The sequence below is a fragment of the Lepidochelys kempii genome, chromosome 21 (assembly GCF_965140285.1).
Source record: "Lepidochelys kempii isolate rLepKem1 chromosome 21, rLepKem1.hap1, whole genome shotgun sequence".
NCBI classification, from domain to species: Eukaryota; Metazoa; Chordata; order Testudines; family Cheloniidae; genus Lepidochelys; species Lepidochelys kempii.
In genome coordinates this window covers 14,723,475-14,743,440 of record NC_136400.1, presented here as the reverse complement: position 1 = coordinate 14,743,440, position 19,966 = coordinate 14,723,475, and the positions used below count along the sequence as shown (strand labels likewise).

Here is a 19,966-nt window from a genome sequence, read left to right as displayed (position 1 = left end):
CATGAACTTATCTAATTCTTTTTTGAATTGAAAAAGACTTATCATCCCTGAAGTCAAGACCAGGTATCTCTTTCTAAAACATCTGCTCGAGCTCAGCCACAAGTTGTGAACAGGGTGAGGAACCCCTGGCTGGGTTTGTCTGACCTGTGCTATGCAGGAGGTCGATTGAATGTATCTAATTTCCATGGGAGTTAGGTGCCTAAAGATCTGGGCCATTGGTCCCTTCTGGCCTTAAACTCTAAGGTCCCACTGAAGTCAATGGGAGCTTTGCCACAGACTTCTGTAGGGCCTGCATTTCTGTAGGGCCTGTCATAGTCTTGGCTTTCACAACATCTTCTGGCAAAGAGTTCCACAGGTTAACTGTGCGCTGTGTGAAGAAATACATCCTTTGGTTTGTTTTAAACCTGCTGCCTATTAATTCTAGTTCTTGTGTTATGAGGAGTAAACAACACTTCCTTATTTACTTTCTCCACACCACTCATGATTTTATAGACAGTTATCATATCCCCCTCTTAGCTGTCTCTTTTCCAAGTTGAAAAGTCCCAGTCTTATTAATCACTCCTCATACAGAAGCTGTTTCATACCCCTAATCACTTTTGTTGCCTTTTTCTGCACCGTTTCCAATTCCAATATATCTGTTTAGCATAAGTCGTTAATACATATTTCAAGGGACCATTCAAGGTGAAGTGGCCTGTTAAAACAATCTGCCTCACCCTGTTTTTAGCTATGACACTGAGTACTTTCCCCAGACCCAAGGAAGAGCTTTGTGTCAGCTCTAAAACTTGTCTCTCTCATCAACAGAAGTTGGTCCTATAAAAGATATTCCCTCATCCACCTGGTCTCTCTGATATCCTGGGACTGACACGGCTACAACAACATTGCACAGGGAATTGTGGCAGACTCGCAACTGAAACGTCAGGGGTAGAGGTTGTAACTTCCGTGTGAAGGGGCTATTTCTTTCTCTCTAATAATCTATGCACACCAAAGAGTGAGACAGGAGCCCTATCAGCTGAGCTAAGGGACCAGCCTGGATTGCCGCCTGCTATTAGAAACACTCTTCTGCTCTCTAAAAGCCGCAGCCAGCCACTAGAGGGCAACACACAAACATACAGGGGGCCTGATCCTGCTTCCACTAAAGCCAGTGGCAAAAAACATCTGTGTATGTTAATGGGAGTGGATTGGGCCCAGAGCTACCACTACAGTCAGTGTGTCGTCCCCCCCCCCCCCTCCCCACTATGCACAGCAGAAATCATTAACTAAAGCTGGCCGGAAAACAGAATTTCCATCTCATTTCGAAATTGCCTTTTGTCTTCAAATCCTAAATTTACTGAGGAAACGTTGAAATAAACTCCTCCAAACGTTTTAATACAGTTGAAACCGTACGATATACTATCAAATATTATCTCTCTATAAAGTATCCTAGGGCCGTAGAAATATGTGATATTAACATGAATTGACAGTTTAAAAAAAATTAAAAGCTGACACAATATGAGACAGTCCAAACTAAATCCTCCCCCTTCAAATTGAATCATTTCAGAAGAATGTTTCCAGCACAAATTTTGTCAAAACTGACGCGTTCCTGGAAACGTTTCAGTGAAACTGCATTTCCCATCAGCTCTATTAATCACAAATTCAACACAAATTATTTTCTTCCAGTCTAGCCAGCGGCTGGATCCCAAAGGACATTTCACTGGGCAAGAAGTTTTAGGGGCCAGTAATGAACCATTTTTGAGCTAGAGGGAGACAGAGACACCTTAGGTGAATCCATCCTTTCTGGCCAGGGTTGTTGGGACTGGCCTGGCACTCCCAATGGGTTGCGCGCATTCTCCAGACTGGCCGCCTGAGTAAATGTGGCAATTTTCCAGCCAAACCAATTGTCCAAGTCAAAGCTGTAGGAAAGCATGCCTGGCTCACCCTTTAATTATGGAGTTCCCACCTCCCTGTATAGCTCTTTCCCTTTAATCTAAATCCTGTGTGGCTGGGGATGTCAAAGCACTTTGCAAAGGTTTAATTAATGAAACCTCAGAAATGCCCTGTGATGTACGTGGTGTTATTCCCATTAAATCAATTTCTAAATCTCAAGGGTGAAATGCAGGCCCTACAGAAGTCTGTGGCAAAGCTCCCATTGACTTCAGTGGGGCCTTAGAGTTTAAGGCCAGAAGGGACCAATGGCCCAGATCTTTAGGCACCTAACTCCCATGGAAATTAGATACATTCAATCGACCTCCTGCATAGCACAGGTCAGACAAACCCAGCCAGGGGTTCCTCACCCTGTTCACAACTTGTGACTGAGCTCGAGCAGATGTTTTAGAAAGAGATACCCGGTCTTGTCTTCAGGGATGATAAGAATCCTGCATTCCCTTCAGTAAGTTGTTCCAATGGTTGATTGCCATCCCCATTAAACATGTGCAAACGTATTCCCTGTTTGAATGTGTCTAGCTTCAACTTCCAGCCATTGGATCTCCTTCTATCCTGGTCTGCTAGATTGAAGAGCCCACTAATAACAGAAATCTTTTCCCCAGGAGGGTACTTATTCTGGGATCAAGGCATCTCTTGACCTTCTCTTGGGTAAGCTACTCAGGGTAGGTCTATACTGCAATCATGGGGAGTAGCCGAGCCCAAGCTAACTAGCTTTCATCTAGCAGCGAAGCCGTACAGCGTGGGCTATGCCGCTCAGTCTGCATGAGCCTGTCTGGAGCCCTGGGGAATTACTCGGTAGCTAGCCAGTGCCGCTGCGGCTTCACTGCTCCAGGACTCAAGCCAGTGAGATTAAAGCAGGTTCGAGTGTGTCTCCCTGAGCTGCAATCAGCCCTCCAAGTGCAGCGTCGGCTGCTTAAGCCTCTCATGCTTTGCAGACCGCCTCATTCTCCTAGCTCTTTTCCCGGGAAGTAACAAGGACGCAGACAGGTGCATTGATTCACGTAAGGACACAGGGAATTGGTGGAAAAACAGGTAGTGGACCCCAGGCTCCCAGTTCTCACTCTGACCACGGCACCCAGCTGGTGATGTGGGACCTGCAGGTGTGTTCGCAGCGATTCTCTGCAGCAACACATGCCTGGATTCTTCTTTCTCCACTCCTGCGCCTCCAGCCTCAGGGCTGCCCGCTCCGGGGTCATCATCGCGTCGGTCTGGCAGGCGTTGGGTCGCTTTGTGGGCAGTTTGGAGCTGGAACCCATGCGCAGGAGGCATTTGAGTTGCTCTGACTTTCCGGGCAGTGGAGGGAGTGAGCAGGGAAAAGCAGAGAAGCCTCGGCGAGTCTCAAGTTAAACCTGAGACTATAGTCCCCAAAAGAGGGAGTGTGGAACCCCCCTGAAGAAACTGACTCCCAGAGGAGATCCCCAGGGTGATTTCCCTCTGTCTGTCAGGCTCCTTGCAGGAATGGGTTTAGAGAAGGGCTGGTTGTAATTTTTGGAGGTGAAATCTAGTTTTTGTTTGTCTTGCCAAACTGTTCCCCCTTCAGTAACACAGTGGATAGAAGAGTCCAACACTTGCTTCTGTGGTCTCCGGGGTGTGTGTGTGGGGGTCATTGTGGTTCTGTTGTTCACCTCTAGCGTGTAGCATTCGACACTACATTTAGGAATAACCGTATCGCTTCCGCTCTCCAGGTGTTGTCTGTTTATCGCCATAAGGCACAGTCCTTGATCAAAGGAGAGATGTCATCTGACATGAAACGCGGTATTGTGAGCTCAGAGAAGGAGCGGAGGCAGGATGGCCTAGTGATAAGGGCACTAGTCTAGGAGTCAGGAGACCTGGATTCAATTGCCTGCTTTGTCACAGCCTCCCTCAGGCAAGTTAATTAGTCTCCCTGTGCCTCAGTTTCCCATCTGTACACTGCGCTGCCTCCCAGGAGGGTGTGGAGGGTAAAGAGGTGCTCTGTGGTGATGGAGCCATAGAAGTACCTAAGATAGATAGATAGCAGTGCAGTTTTTGGGTGGCAACAGCATGGCTTATTCAGACTAATCCCCCTGAATGTTAACCCCTGAATTCCCAGCTGAAGGCTGGGTTTAGGGAGCCAGCCCCAGCGCGTGTGCCTCCAAAGGCATGGTTCAGGGATACCGGTCAGTGTTTGAAGTGCCGTTGGGGCAGGATCAAACCCGTTTAAATTACTTTCTCCTGGAGGAGTCGGCTTTCCTTGCCCCTGCACTGCTACCCCACAAAAACATTGCAAAACAAAGCATGGGTCCCGGAGCTACAAACAGGTCTTTATTAGTTGGGGTGTTTTTTTTCTTCTTCTTCTTCTCTTTGAATGAAATTCCTGCCAGCTCTCTGGGAGAGAGAGGGAGAGAGCAGAAAGTTCCTTTAGCTCCTCCTCTCCGAGGCTCTCACGCCCCTGCCCTGCCCAGCCCGTGAAACCCAATAACCAAGATCATTCAACAATGCCTCCCCTTCACTGGCTGCATCTTTACTACACTCAGGAGTGCAGGGAATCCAGTGCCTGCTGGGTCTGAGAAGTCAGACTCTGTCCGAGCAGTCAGAGCCAGTGCAAGCCACCCTCACCCAGCTCATGAGGGCTGCAGCTGTGACCAAGATGGACAAGCTCTTCTTCTGGTGCACTTTTCTGTCCTCCTCTGCCACTCTCCAGGCAGCATCCACGGACCCAGGTGCTGCGCCAGCATGCCCGCCTCAGTGCCACTGTGAAGAAGATGGCATAATGCTCTCAGTGGATTGTTCAGAGCTGGGACTCTCCCAAGTCCCTGTCAGCCTGAGCCCCTTAACAGCTTACCTGTAAGTACCAAACTGTCATTTGCTTTGCAGGGCCAGGGCTGTCCTTGGGGCACAAGGATAGACACCCCCACCCCAGAATCAGCTGCAGCTTGCTTGGGCTCGGAATTTGGGGCCACACTTTGCTGATATAAAATTTCTCCCGCAAATTAGAAACAAAACCAAAAGGCAGCTATTATTTCAGGACCTGCTGAGCCAACTCCCCCCTCCTCCCTATGCCCCTCTGCATAATGCTGTTTATACTGTGATGTTATGCATGCTTTGCTTCTTGATTGCAACGGATCAGAGGAGCTGGTTTGCTGGGCAGATTCTGATTGTTTGAGAGCATAATGGAGTATTTATACTGAGCAATTACCGCCAACTGTCCTGGCTCTTTCTGTCAAACATTTCAGTGGCTGTGATAACCCATGGCTTTGGGGGCTTTCAGTTTGGGTTGGCCACCAGCAGCGTTGGAATTGTCTGTTTTAGACGGATAATAAAGTTTCACCAGGTGGTTCACTTCAAAGATCTTAATTTTCCAAGCGCTGGCCCAGCCCTGTTGCCACAGGGTACCCAACAGGGCTCAGTTCAAAGAGGATTTTGCAGGGTTGACTTCTAGCGCCACGGATGGTCCCAGTGGTTCCACTCTGCTTACGTCCCAGTTGTGGAGAGGACTGGGACTAACCTGCCCTCTTGAGAACTTCCCTGTGCTCTACAAGGGAGGGCTTGGAAGGGCAGCTGGGTACCTCCACTGGGTGCCCTGCTCTGCATGAGACAGGTCGGCTTTGGCATTCTCTGGGAAAGACACTTTGTAGCTGTATTCACAATTTGTGCTGCAGAAAGGATGGGAAGGAGCTTGGCTTTTGAATTTAGGGACAGAGCTGAAGGGCTGCCAGAGAAATGTAGTCAACATAAAAACCATACTGTGTACCTGGCAAACAGCAGCGGGTTATGCTGAGCACCCCGGTCAGTGCAGAGGGCAGTCTTGCCTATTGCCTAGAACAACAGGCTTAGGAAGGAAGCAGGAGCCCTGACTTGTATTTCAGACTTTGCCACTGATTTCCTCAGGCAGGTTGCTGCCTCGGTTTCCCCCTCTGTGAGGTGGGGATAATGATACTGACCCTCTGTTGTGAAGTGCTTTGGGAGCCCTGGATGGAAGGTGCTAGAGAAGGGTGCCATCTCCTCTCCCCAGTCCATTTTTGCCCGAGGCAGAGTTGGCATTCAGCCCTCCTGTTGCAGTGTCTCTGTCTCTCACTGGCAGTCAGGTGGGAAGGGCTGTGTGGGATCCCATTCAGAATGGATGCTTTTCAGCGGTGAGCAGGAAATACAAGGGAGACGCCTAGTGCAAGGTGCATGTACCTTTAGGTGGGGACCCTGCAGCATGACTGTCACCCTCAGGTGTCTCCTACAGCAGAAGCATCTCACCCTAAGCACCTCGCAGCCAGCTGGGGTTCTGTCTGCAAACAAGCACTGCAGGATGAGGGATGCCAGCTTTGGCCCGTGCGTCCCCAGGGCGGTGGATGGTAAGCACAGCAGACCAGTGCTATTGCGATGGCAAAGTAAAGCCCCATCAGGGACCCGTTCCATCTTTTAATTCATTTCAGGACTTGTGCATTCTCCTGCTAAGAACCTCTGTAGGAACACGGTCCCCTCCTCAGTAGATGCAGGGAGGGTGCTGCCGGGCCTCTGCTAGCCCATGCACGCTTTGCACTAGCCGCCGCCCGGGTCACGTAGGTGGCTAACATTATTCTAATAGGATTGTCAGACTCTCCATAACTCCTTAGCCACATTAATCAGAGGAGTGCAGGGTCCCTGGGGGAAGGACCCTGCCAAGCAGGGCAGTCGCTAGCAGAGTGGGCATGCTGATGTGGCGGCTGTTTGCAGTGGGGTGAGGATTGCAGCCTGTGGGGTGTTGTGAAGACATTTTAGGCCTGATTGTCATAGTCACTGGGTCCCCCGCAGGCACGGCAGGTGGCTCAGCACCTCTGAGAACCAGGCTGTTTCTGGATGAGGTCAGTCTTTCCCCTGACTGTTGGCGTCCTGCTGTTTCCCTGCTGTGCCGATCAGTTTCTATCCTGCCCATCCCAAGGTGTCATTGTCTTTTTAACTGCTTCGCCCCTTCGCTGAGGGATTTCCCTGGTACGAACATTAGCCCACTTTGCTCATGGGGTGGCGCCATTGACAGCAGTTTGGAGGAAACGTGCGGGCATGGTAACATCCCGAGCCCAACACCCCATTGGCAAAGCCAGTCTGGGGGAGTTATTGGCACTTACCTTGCAGGCCCCATCATGTGAGGGACTAGAGTGTCTGGCCCCTTGGTGCTGCCTCTCAGAGACTCGGGAGAATGCCAGCAAGCTGGCTGCGTGATTAAAAGGCTTCAGATGGCGGAGCCTAGCCTGTAAATTAATACATGACACCCTGTAATGTAAATATGGGAGATGCCCTGGGCTCGTGGCTACAGTCGGGGACTAGGGGGGGCTGGGTTTTACTCCCATCTCTGCCACTGGGTAACCTGCTTTGCTGCAAGTCACTGAGGGCCGGATTTTCCAGGGCTCAGCACCCACACGTGGAGCCAGATTTTCCAAACTGCTCAGCAACATCGAGCTCTCTTGAAAACCTGGCACGGGCTGTGGGGGGGGGGGGGGGGCTGGGCCGGGCCCTTGTGAACGTTTCTGGCTTCAGTCCACACTGAGGCACCTAAATAAGTGGCCAGACTTTGGGGAGAGCCCTGAGGGCTAAAATTCAGGGGGCTCATTTGAGTGGCTAGACATAGATTCAGGTGTTTTCTGTTCAACACCCAACGTTCGGACCTTTTATCCGGCGCCGCTTTGTGCCTCAGTTTCCCTGCCTGTATAATGAGACTAATTCTGTTCACCTCTGCAGAGCATTTGACTGTCTTAGAGGAATGGGGCTAGGGCAACGCTAAGGGGTTTTTATATTAACCCCAGGTGATTAGGCTCTCCGTCTCAGACAGCAGGGTGAGAAACTGGACCAACGAGTCTGAGGTCCTGCCCCCATCCCTAAAATGTTTCATCTCGAAGGCGATCAAAGCAGGGCCTGGGAGTCAGCACTGGCAGCCCACTGTGTCCTCTTAGCTGTTCCGTCTCAACAGCTCCGTCTCTCGCAGTGTCTTTGCTATGGGGATTGCCAAGTCCCGCTCCTGGATGGTGGCAGCGGGGTGATGGGGAGAAAGGCTAAGGCTGCAGCCTGATTTCCCGATAGCCGAGGCAGCTAGATGGAGGCTGCTCCAGGTAGCAGCAGCTGCAGAGGGGGAAAGCTCGCCTGGTGATCTGGGAGGGGCCAGTCCACCTCGGTCTCTGCCCCGCCAAGTTCCTGGAGAAACGCAGTGCCCTGGTGCTGGCCTTCAGGTGGCAGGCTAGAGCCTGCCTCATCTCCCCCAAAGTCCTCTCTGAACTCAGGCCGCCCGGGACAGCCATTCAGCCCAGTGCCATCACCCTACCACCCACCACCACACATCCACCATCGCAGCACTGCTCCCTGGGTGCAGCATGGAGCCCAGCCCCCCGTGGGCTTTAGTGGCATCTCTGAGGGCCCCCCAAACAGAAGCCTTCTCATTGCCCGAGCTGTCTCCATGGGGAGTGGGGCAGGGAGCTCCCCGCCGCATTCTCAGCTGGCCTAGAGATTCTGAGCAGGCGTCTGGAATTTAGCAGCCCTGCTGGGAATGTGAAGCCCTGCCGCCACCGTCGCTGCCCTCTCCCCGCCATGGGAAAGGCTCTCTGAGGTTCTCCCACCCACGGCTCTGCAGTTGCTGCTTCCAGGGCCGTGGGGAGCCGGGCAGGGAAAGCTGGGGACCCCCTCGTCACATCCCTCAAGCGGAACCTGCTGCCAGGAGCAACCTCGCCTGAGTTTGCATTCCCCCTCCTCCCCGTTTTCATCAGCCGCCCATGCTGGCCAGCAACAGGGCTGGGATCGGGGATGGGCAGTTCTCGCTGCGGCTAAGGTTGGGCAAAGCCCAGAACGTACGGCTGGCCAGTGGGGTGTATTCCCGCATGGAGGCCCTGGTCTGCCTGTCCCCTCCGTCAGTGAGGAGGGGGGCTCGGGGCATGGCTTGTTTCTCTACGTTCAATCATTAGAGGAGGATGTCCTGCCCCTGCCCCCAACACGAAGGCTATGCGCCCCATCTGGCCAAGAGCCTCCGGGCAGCTCCCAGCTCTCCTGGGGAAGTCCACGGGGGCGTGCCAGCCCCTGGAGGCACAGTCATCCCACGCTATGCCCCGGAGTAGAGGCTTGGCACGGAGATATCATCCCGCTCCAGCTCAGCGGTGAAACCTTTCCAAACTCCTCTCCTCTGCCCTGCGCTGCAGCGGGCCACCCTGCTGAGGTGACGCGCCCCTTCAGGGCCTGCTCCCTTTGGGTACTAGCCCCAGCGAAGAAGCCAGACCCCCTCTCAGGAGCAGCTCCGCCCAAGGGGGTGGCCTTTGTATAGGACCTTCCCCTGCCCCACCAAGCCTGGCTTGCACGAGCCGAACCCCCTGTCGCAGGGCTGGCTGGAAAACAGAGGTAGACGAGATTTCCAGCCTCCCTGAATAACTTGCCCCTGCTGATTTCTCATTGGCTGTGGAAAGGAAACGTGGTGAACGTACTGCCTGGCAAGACCTTGCTGAGACAGAAACACAGCCTCAGCCTGTCTGCAAGGAGAGGCTGTTAGGCTCACGCCATGCACCCCGAGATAAACACGTGAACACTCTCGCTGGAGGGTTGCAACATAACCCTGCTTTATTTCTCAGAATCCAGACCGATAACGCATGAGAACCTGAAAACAGAGAGAGACAAAACAGGCTGCTCCCTGAGGAGCGAGTCCCAACTCACCCCACTTTGCTTTAAAAAGACTCTTTCCAAGGGCTGTCTGCTGACTGACTTGGTGGACCCAAAGTCCACAGCTTCCCTCACCGCCCCCTTGCCTGTGAGCAGGACCAGGAATCCCTCACATCTCACAGAACAGCTTGTCATTTTTAACCAGTTTCCAGTACACCACAGAACTGTTCCCCTGATGGATGGTAAACATTTCCTCGCTGGTCCTCCCAGGAACGGGCTGTGTATGCAGTGGGAAGCTCCCATGGTACTTAGAGGGGAAACAAATAGGACTCAGGCCAAACCACGGCCTTCTTGCTAACACACAGCCAATCACTCCAGCTCCGAGCTGCCGGGGCCTGACTAGCTGTTAGAGGTGAAATGAAGACCCTAGACTAATTTGACTACCACTGAGGAGTGCCCACCTCGCACGTAGCAGGAATTCCTGAAGTGGGGCCGCTGCGGGGGGGGGGGGGGGGGAAGGGGGAGGGAACAGGGATGGGAGGGAGAGCAGTAGCCATTTGGTGCACGGATGCCTCTAGCCACACCAACAGGTTGCATAAGCACTGGCCTGAGCATAGGCTGCCTGTCTGCTCCCTGAAGGGGAAATGCAGCACCGAGTGTTGCGGGGAAGGGAAAGCCCCCCACAGAGGGAAGGGCTTGGGGCTCCGGACCTAATGCAAACCCCACTCCCAAACGCAGGTGGGTGAAGCTGTTGGGGGCAGCTTGTGAAGACGGTGCGGGGCAGGGACTGTCTCATTTTTTGCTACTCGCAGCACCAGGAGAGAGCCGGCCCTGCCCGGCGGGCCAGCCCAAGGCGTATCGGTGTTTCCTATTTGCATTGCTATAGCACCTAGGAGCCTGAGCCGTGGACTGGGACCTCACGGTGCTGGGGGCTTTACAAACACAGAACGAAAAGACGGTCTTTGCTTCCAATCTCGCCGTCACCTAAGCCCAGAAGCGGTAAATAGGCGTGTGGACGTAAGTGGTGCCGAGGCCTTGTTCTGGCCTCTGCCCGGGGCAATTACAGCCCAAGCACATTGCTGGCACTCTGACGTTTGGTAAGGAGCCGATAGCCAAGGGTTTTCCCACAGCAAAATGGAAACGGGCCCCAGCTCGTGCTAATGTGCCCCGGGAGCTCGGGAATGGCCTGACGCGGTCTCCCCGGTCACTGGGAGTCTGTCAGCACTGACGTCGGGGACGTGCCCACAGCGCACGCAAACAGCCATGAGCTTAACTTTCCAGCTACAGCAGCAGGGGCCGCAGCGCGGGTTAGCCGCCCAAGTACGACGCCGTGGCTGCACTGCTCTTGGTCCCCGAGCTAGCGTGAGTCACTGCCCGCCGCAGTGCAGACATGCCGATAACACGCTACGGGGCCGGGGGTCGCTTGGCGACTACAAGGATGGGCCAGTGGGGGCGGCACTTGCCGAGGCTTTTGGGAACTTGGGTTCAATTTCCGGAAGAGCAATAGACTCCTTGGTTAGTGCCTTAGCCTGGCTGGGCTTCAGTTCCCCATCTGTACAATAGGTGTAATAGCAGTGCCCTGCTGCCCAGGAGCGTGTTAGGGTAAACCCGGGCCCTCAGATACTACTGTAATGGGGCCCAGATTAGTACCCTAGATAGCGACACACATGCTGCCGTGAGTCATGACAAGGCAGGATTTCCCGAGCGTCCGGAAATCCACTTTGTCTCTCCTGTCAGTGTGTAGCTCAGTCAGTTTGCACAGAGGTATGATCCCTCTACTGCAGAGCCACGGATCCAAATCAGAGTGGGTCAGGCTGCTGAGGAAACCAGAGGGCATGTGACCCTTTGAAAGGCTGGCTCTGTGCGTGAGCTTTTCTCCTGTCCCCGGGTGGGTCAGGAAATGCCATTTCTGGGCTCATGCTGCCAGAAATCCGTAAGTCTCTCATTCTGCAGCCTTCCCTATGGAAACGAGACCTGCGCTGGGAGCCTGGCTGCAAGGTGAGGTGTGGCTGCTATAAAGGAATTAAAAGGAATGTTTTTGAGTGCTGGGGCCTGGATTCTCCTCCCATAGGATATGAGTAAGTCCCCTTGACTCCAGTGGGAGTAACTCATACGCAGCCCCAGAATAGGGCCTCTGGGACAAGAAAGGAGTGAAATCTGACGCAGAAGAAAAGCATTTTCCGTGCATCACACCCAAGCATGCACACAAATGCAGGGACCTCGATGGGAGTCATGTAGCTTAAACCCAGGGCCTTGAGCCAACACTAGATCTCTGATGTAATGGGCAGTTTACAAGATAAGCAGTGGGATCTAGTGGGTAGGCCACTAGACAGGGAGCTGGGATCTAGTGCAGATTCTGCCACTGTCGGCTGTGTCCCCTTAGCTTAGTCCCCCAGTGGCTCTGTGCTTTTGGCTCCCCATCTGTGCTGGGGGTGGGTAATAAGAAATCCCCACCTTTGAGTGGGTAGAAATGCTGCATCAGTTATCTGTATTATCCAAAGAGCCTCACCGTCTTGCAGACAGTATTGATTAAAGTGAGTCTGATGTGGGTTGCTTGTGGCGCAGTCCCAGGGGGTCCTATTGCCTGCTGCTAGGAAGGATTCACATTCACATTCAGCTTCCTACTGCATGAGTTTAAAGGGAAGGCCTCTTGTAACAGCAGCCTGGGAGTCAGGACAGCTGGATTCTGTTTCTGATTCAGTCACCAAATTGGTGTTTGATTCTTGGCACCCCACATGAGACCTGCTTCTACACCCGCTTAAATCAGGAGACTTAGATAGCAGACTAGACTGGGCAGATTTGTTGCTTTGTTCTTATGTTCTAGGATAAATTACTAGAGCTGAGCAAATCATTTACCTCTTGTAAGTTTTTGCATGGACAGCACCTCTTCTCGCGTTAACGGACAGATTGCAGCATTCTTCATTGGAAATGGATTCATAAATTTACCCAGCTGGCCTGCAGATCACTGTGGCTCTTCCTAACTTGTGCTGTGCTGGTTAGTTTCGGAGGTCAGGCATCCTTGACGCTGTTCCCTGATTGGACAATGTGCGTTTACTCATTGTCACAGTGCAATATACAAGCATGACAGCAGGATTCAGCATTAGAAATGGATGCATTTGAGCTTCGGTGCAACTTGTGGGCTCCGACGTTAGGACAGAGGCAAGGGGAAGGAGCGTGCTCGAGCTGGCATTCCCCGGTGTGTTTGAACGAACAGTCGCCAGCAGGTTTGTCTATAATCTGTTCTGCTGTAATCAGCACTCAAATATGCTGCGGCCACTGCCTGCCCTCTGGAGACCAGGCATCAGAGTGGCTGTAATGACCCATCAGTCTCCCCGCCTCGATTGGCTGGACTGGCCATGAAAACAGACACCCTCCAGCCCATGCCCTCTGCACACCTCTGAGCAACAACTGTCATCACCAAGGAGTGACCCTAGGAGATCAGAAGCCTCTGTGCCTTTGGGGGGAGGGATAGCTCAGTGGTTTGAGCATTGGCCTGCTAAACCCAGGGTTGTGAGTTCAATCCTTGAGGGGGCCATTTAGGGATCTGGGGCAAAAATTGGGGATTGGTCCCCCTTTGAGCAGTAGGTTGGACTAGATGATCTCCTGAGGTCCCTTCCAACCCTGATATTCTATGATACTATGACAGGGAAGGGCAGGTTGTCTGGGCGCACAGAGGAACAACGTGGGCCTTGTGTCTGAGTCTTGCATCTTAGGCACCTAAAGAGCTTTGAGGATCCGGGCCCTCTTGCCTTGTGCTGCTCTGTGGAGTGCAGTTCCGTGGGAAGATGCTCTTTGCCCATCTGTGGTGCCCAAGGACCTTGGCAGCATCGGGAAATGCCAGGGGGATCTTGGCAGCTGCGGAAATCTGCGCCCCGGCGGGTCAAAGCAGCTTGAATCAAACCGAACTGGGCCTGCCATTCCCAGCCCTGCAGCGCGGCAGGCTGCGGGGGGAGACCCGCCTTCAAAGGCAATGACTGGTAATAAACAGATAATGAACTTCAGCTGTTTTGACTCCCTGAAGAGCCTAGACCAAAACCAACCCGAAATACATTGTCGTTTCTCATTCTGTCTCCCCTACCCCAAAGCCAATAGATTTGTTTTTGTTCTTAATGATCTGCCTTTGTCTGGGAAGTGGGCTTGTAAGAGGAACCAAAAAATAACCCCAAAACCACAGCTGCTGGGCATGTGCTTCTAAATGGCCTTATTTATCAACTAGGACTCAAGTGATTCCCTCATCAGCCATACAGTAGCCAGGATTCTTAGCTCCTGGCAGCTTGGCATTTAGCTAAGGGTTTGGTCTAGGGCGGCTCTCAAGACTCTGGGAGGTGCTGATTGGCTGCCAAAGAATTGGGGAAGTCCCACCGTCCCATCCCCCGCAATCACAGTCATGAGTTGCTGCAGGTAGGGGATGAGGATAACCGATTCGGCAACTGGGTGGCTGAACTGAAAAATTGGGAGCGGGGGGAGGGAGAGAAAGAAATTGAATTCTTCGGGGAAATGAAAAAGTTTTTAAAAAGTTGATTGAGGTCAAATGAACAATGTAGTTCAATCCAAAAGTTAGCATTTCATTTCTGAGGGGTTTTTCCTTTTTAACTAACTACATAAAATGCATGTGAAATTTGAAACAAAGTCATTTTGAGTCCAAACATTGAAATGTTTTGACTTTTTCACACTGTTTTGTTTCAACTGAAACAATTTGGCGAATTTGACATGAATTCGCACCGTGTTTTAGATTATCTGGATCTGCAAAGCCAGCGAAGAAAAGTGCCGTCAGAAAAATGTTGCCCATCTCTTCTTGTGATATCCCTGAATGGATCAGGCAGGATGCGGGAGAATTAGCAGGGGGCATGATGGGAAGATGCTGAATTTGCCAAGGAGTTGCACAATCAAGAGATCAGTCTCCATGAAACACGGACTATCACCAATTCTTCAAAGAAAATGCTCGAATTGAATTCTGAATTGACTTTTGTAGCAAGACATAAACTTAACAATTCAGCTGTTGGGTGAGCTAATTTCTAGAAGTGGTCGAAAAAAATTGACAGAAGTTTTCCCTCAGAAAATGCAACTCCGTCAAAATTGAAATGTTTTGCAAGAACATGTCAATTTCAATGAATTTTTTTAATGGATTTTTTAAAAAAAAGTTTGACTCCAAAAGGAGTATTTTGTTCTGGTTTTCTTGTTTCATTCTGTTCCATTCTGACATTCTGATTTCATTTCATTTTCACTTTAAAAAAAAACACCCTTTCCTAAACTTTTAATTAATCGTAATATATTATACTGACACATATTTTATATTAGAGATTATTATTTTATGTTTCAACATAATTGAAATAAAACATTTCAATTTTTGTTTTGATATTTCCGAAACAAAATATTTCAGAATTGTTCCGCTGTAAATTGAGAGATTTTGTATTTGGTCCCAATTTGGAATAAAAGAAGATTTTGAAATGTGGGATAAAAGTCCCATTCTCCAACCATCTACACTTATTTCCTTCCCTGTTGTGTGCTTATCCTACCACTCCCGCAGATGTTGTAGCTCTCATTTATCCTGGAGTGGAAGCTGTTTGGGGCAGGGACCTTATCTTCCATAAATACAACACCTAGCATGGTTTGGATGCTACTCTGTATGACCGGAGTCCTAAGGGGAGCCAACTGAGGTCACTCAATTAGAGTGAACTGCAAAGAATGGGGCAGACAATCCCCCAAACTGGTGGATATTCCAATACTTAGATTTACCAAGACAGCATAAAACAGCTTCTATAATACCTTACTGGTTATCCAGAAGTCAACAACACAGTTCCCTTAAAGCAGGGGTTCTCAAACTGAGGGTCGGGACCCCTCAGGGGATTGCGAGGTTATTACATTGGGGGAGGGGGCGCAAGCTGTCAGCTTCCACCCCAAGCCCCGCTTTGCCTCCAGTATTTATAACGGTGTTAAATATATAAAAAAGTGTTTTTAATTTATAAGGGGAGGAGGGTCACACTCAGAGGCTTGCTATGTGAAAGGGGTCACCAGTACAAAAGTTTGAGAACCACTGCCTTAAAATAACCCAGCCTCAGGCCTCCACCGAGACACCCAAATCAAATATGATGAGGATTACTGAAAATATTATTCATTGTATAAAAAATGTTCTACAAATCCCAAAGGATCAGCCACATTGCCTCCCGGGTTAATGAATATTCCAGATCTTACCCAAATACACGCTTACAGCCAATTCTTATTAACTAGACTAAAATTTATTAAAAAAGAAAAGAGAGAGAGAGTATGGTTAAAAGATCAGTGTACATACAGACATAAGTACAATCTTGAGCTTCAGATTCATAGCAGAGATGGTGAGCTTTGTAGATGCCAAGAGTTCTTTCAGAAATAGTCCATTGGTTATAGTCCAATGTTTATATTTCAGGGCAATCCAGTCAGAGCTGGGATCTCAGTCCTTATGGCTTCGGCTTCCCCTGCATGAAGCCTCAGGCAGATCTGAGATCACAGGATCAGGACCCAAGCAATTTTTCGTACAGTTTCAGGCCTTCTTTGACAGCTCGGAGTCCTTTGGCGAGCAATAGGCCTCATGGGGACTTTGAAGTGGACCCATTTCCTAAGCATCGCCGGTAATTATCTCCACTGATGAACATAAGGCAATTATCTGTTCTTCCACCATTTGCAGATCATTTGCTATACATTTCAAAGACAGATGAATACAGTGATATCCTATCTTTACAGTTCATTTAAATGTTAAGATGTCCTTTTGATCTCTGAATTAACAGAATACAGCACAGACAGGGACAGTTTGGTTACATTGTTGACCACTACCAATAAATATGTAAAAGCGGCAAGGAGTCCTGTGGCACCTTATAGACTAACAGACCTATTGGAGCATGCACTTTCGTGGGTGAATACCCACTTTATCAGATGCATGTAGTGAAAATTTCCAGAGGCAGGTATAAATATGCAAGCAAGAATCAGGCTAGGGGTAACGAGGTTAGTGCAATCAGGGAGGATGAGGCCCTCTTCTAGCAGTTGAGGCGTGAACACCAAGGGAGGAGAAATGGCTTTTGTAGTTGGCGAGCCATTCACAGTCTTTGTTTATCCTGAGCTGATGGTGTCAAATTTGCAAATGAACTGCAGTTCAGCAGTTTCTCTTTGAAGTCTGGTCCTGAAGTTTTTTTGCAGCAGGATGGCTGCCTTTAAATCTGCTATTGTGTGTCCAGGGAGGTTGAAGTATTCTCCTACAGGTTTTCGTATATTGCCATTCCTAATATCTGATTTGTGTCCATTTATCCTTTTACGTTGGGACTGTCCAGTCTGGCTGATGTACATAGCAGAGGGGCATTGCTGGCACATGATGGCGTAGATTACATTGGTGGATGTGCAGGTGAATGAACCAGTGATGGTGTGGCTGATCTGGTTAGGTCCTGTGATGGTGTCACTGGTATAGATATGTGGGCAGAGTTGGCATCGAGGTTTGTTGCATGGATTTGTTCCTGAGTTAGAGTTACTATGGTGCGGTGTGTCGTTGCTGGTGAGCGTATGCTTCAGGTTGGCGGGTTGTCTGTGGGCGAGGACTGGCCTCCCTCCCTGACAGCAAGTGGGCCAGTGTAGAGAAAATGCAGTGTAGTCTGGAAGACAGCGTGGTATAGTGATTAGAGCAAAGGTGAAGCAGTTGAGAGATCTGGGTTCTGCAACTGACTCATGGATGTGACTCTGAGCAGAGCAAGCTCTGCACCTCGGTTTCTCTAAAATGAGCATGGTACCAGTGCGGGGAGAAATGTTTCACGTGAAACCTTTTTTCACAGAAAAATGAAGGTTTGGGCTGACTGAAACCATTCGCGAGTTCGGGTGGATTTTGGCCATTTGTTTCGGCTGGAGAAACAAGAATTTTATTTCTGACTTGTGTTTCGGGAAGACAATACGTTCTCGATTTTAGTTAAAAGCAAATTAAGAAACCTCAGAATGAAACATTTTGTTTTGTGTCAATTGAAACATTTTGGTCGACTCAAATGAAGGTTTTTTTGATGTTTCAGTGCACCCAAAACATGGAATTTTTTTGCTTCGGATCGACCCAAAACTTTTTTTTTTTTCATTTTTCAGTTCAGCCACCAAACCAAAAAACTGGTTATTTTGCACAGTTCTGCTTAGTACTAGCCCCTCAGTATGGACATAGGGGCAATTGGATTATTTGTGCTTTTTTCTTTAAAAAAATTATATCCCACATGCATTCGCATCCATCCTGGCATATGGTGACACAGCCTGCAGCAGCGAGAGTCCAAGATGTGAGTTTGTGGGGCTTGCGGCTCAGGCGGGAGCTCGGGCTCTGAGCCTGTGGGGGAAGCAGTCGATCTGGGCTCGGAGGCTTTGAAGCTCGCACTGATGGACCAGGGGTCAGGTCTGAGCGGAGAACGTACAGCTGCAGCTGGGATGCTCCCCAAGGGCCGCTTGCTCTCAACAGCATGGTGCGTGGTGGGTTTGGATTTCCACCTTCCCAGCAGCCCTGGCTCCTCTCTCCTGCCCGCCAGCCTGTCCTGGTCCCTCCTCCCAGGGTAAGCAGTGCATGGCAGCTTCCCTCTCCCTCCCTCCTTCCCTTTCCTCCTTGCAGAAGCAGCTCATAAATCTGCCCAGGGCAATGAAAACCCTGAGCTCAAAGCCCTTAGATCTTCACGGGAGGGGCTCTACCTGGCGATTAAAGGAGTTTAGGGTTTGCTTTGAAAAGCTCTTTGATTTTGGCAGAAGCCAGGGTGCCAGAGGGCGGCCCGTGCATACATCTCCCCTGCTGCACCTGCCTGAGTCAGGGACCAGGAGACGCTCAACAGCTGAGGCTGGAGCAAAACCATCCCCCCACCTGCTACCTCAACCCTTCCTGGGAGGAATAGGATGGCGGGAGCCTCCTTTCTCTCTCTCGGCACCCAGGGCCAATGGGGAGCTTGACTGGGCCCCACCCATTGCCCTTATTAGCAGGATTGCGGCCACAGAGTCAAATGCAGCAAAGAGGCAGTTCCTGCCATTGAGAGCTCACAGTGGAGGCACAAGACAACGGCCAGTGAGCAGTTACAACACACAGACCGGGGACAGTGGGGTCACTCTGAGCAGCGATCTGGGCACAGCAGCTGCCGCCCCATTGTCGAGAGCCTTGTCTGCATCCCAGCAAAGGAGAGTGTGAAGAGGCAGGAGGTGCCTGGTGGAGGTTTATGGGGCGCTCCCCCCCCCCACCGCCGCAGGGCACCAGGGGAAAGAGCACGAAGGTGCTTCTTGGACAGTTTTCCCAGTGGGCGCTGGGGGTTGGCACCATTGTCAGAGTGGCGGCAGGAGTGGGCATCTCTCCAGCAGCTATGAGAGAACCAGTCATGAGGCAATGGGCTGGGATGAGCCTTAAAAGTGAAGACGAACAGGTGGTGTTTGATGTGGCAGGGAAGGGGGACGGGGTGAGGGGCTGGCGGAGGGATACACAAAAAGTGGTGATGTGGTGATGTGGCCAAAGCACCCAACCAGGGCGGGGAGCTCTGGTGTGGCATTTCGAATGGATGCAAGTGCCTTGTGGAGGGATTGTGCTGGAGAAGGGGAGGGCACAGGCGTCGAGGTGTGAGGTGATCGGAGCTGGCTGGGCAGAGAGGAAAGGCGGGAGGATTTCCACGTGGCCTGGGTGCGAGGATCTAGCAAGGGGACCGAGTCAAAGACCATGCCCAGGTGCCGTTGTCCGGGGTGACTTAGAAAGGAGGGAGAGGGGAAAGATGAAGAGCTCTGTTTTGGCCAGGATGAGCTTAGGCTGAGGGCTGGACGCTCATGAGGAGATGTCAGAGAAGCTGGCTGAGGTTTTGGTTTGGACAGGAGATGGGTCAGGAGTGGGGAGCAGGCCAGTGAGTTGTCCCTCTGGTGGCCGGACAACGAAGGGACACAGGACCTGCTCCCACCAACGCGGTCCTCTGTTGGCTCAAGCAGGAGAGACGAAGGAGCAGGGCTCGGGGCCTGTCTCCCCCAGGCAGCGTCTGCATGCGCGTGGTTTGTATGTCCTTAGGACGTGGCTTCAGGACACCGTGGGCTCCCCTCTGCAGGTCCACCTGAGCTGGTGCAGCAGGTACCAGCGCCCATCGCTGGTAAACACCAGGCCGGGAGGCTTGACGCTGAATTCCAGCTAGGCGCCAGAGCCTGGTCTGCAAAGGCCCTGCCAGTCCTGGGGGCCAAACCCACTGAGCAGAGCAGGGACCCGGGTCTGTCAGTCATTTTCCAAGTGCGGGCCGGGCCCTTACAGAGCCAGCTCTCTTTGGGCTCCTTGCCCAGAGAAGCAGGTTTCCTGAGGAGTGTTTCCAAGTCTCCCCCTGTTCTTCCCCCCTTTCTCCTTGTTCAGAATCCTTCCTGTAGCTGCCTAAACTCTCCTCGAAGAGCAGAGGGATTTTGAAATGAAAAGCAGGCCCCCACCCCCACCCCGCCGGGAGAGGAGTGAGTCAGACACACCTGTAAGGTTAGGAGCCGCTCCTGGAACGAGCCGTCTCTCCATAAGAGC

At 51.3% G+C, this 19,966-nt stretch overlaps 1 protein-coding gene across 3 annotated transcripts in view; it reads left to right on the top strand.

The window, feature by feature from the left end:
- Positions 1 to 4,380: 4,380 nt before the first annotated feature.
- The window catches only part of LGR6 (leucine rich repeat containing G protein-coupled receptor 6), a 206,248-nt gene continuing 190,662 nt past the window's right edge, over positions 4,381 to 19,966 (top strand). The window contains exon 1 of one of the 3 annotated variants that reach the window (XM_073320016.2): positions 4,381 to 4,725. In XM_073320016.2, the coding sequence (XP_073176117.2) occupies positions 4,505 to 4,725 (221 nt within the window). In that variant the 5' untranslated portion in view covers positions 4,381 to 4,504. Of the gene's footprint in view, positions 4,726 to 17,775; positions 18,012 to 19,966 lie in introns of those variants that run through there. The other 2 variants (XM_073320018.2, XM_073320017.2) reach the window with 2 other exon arrangements.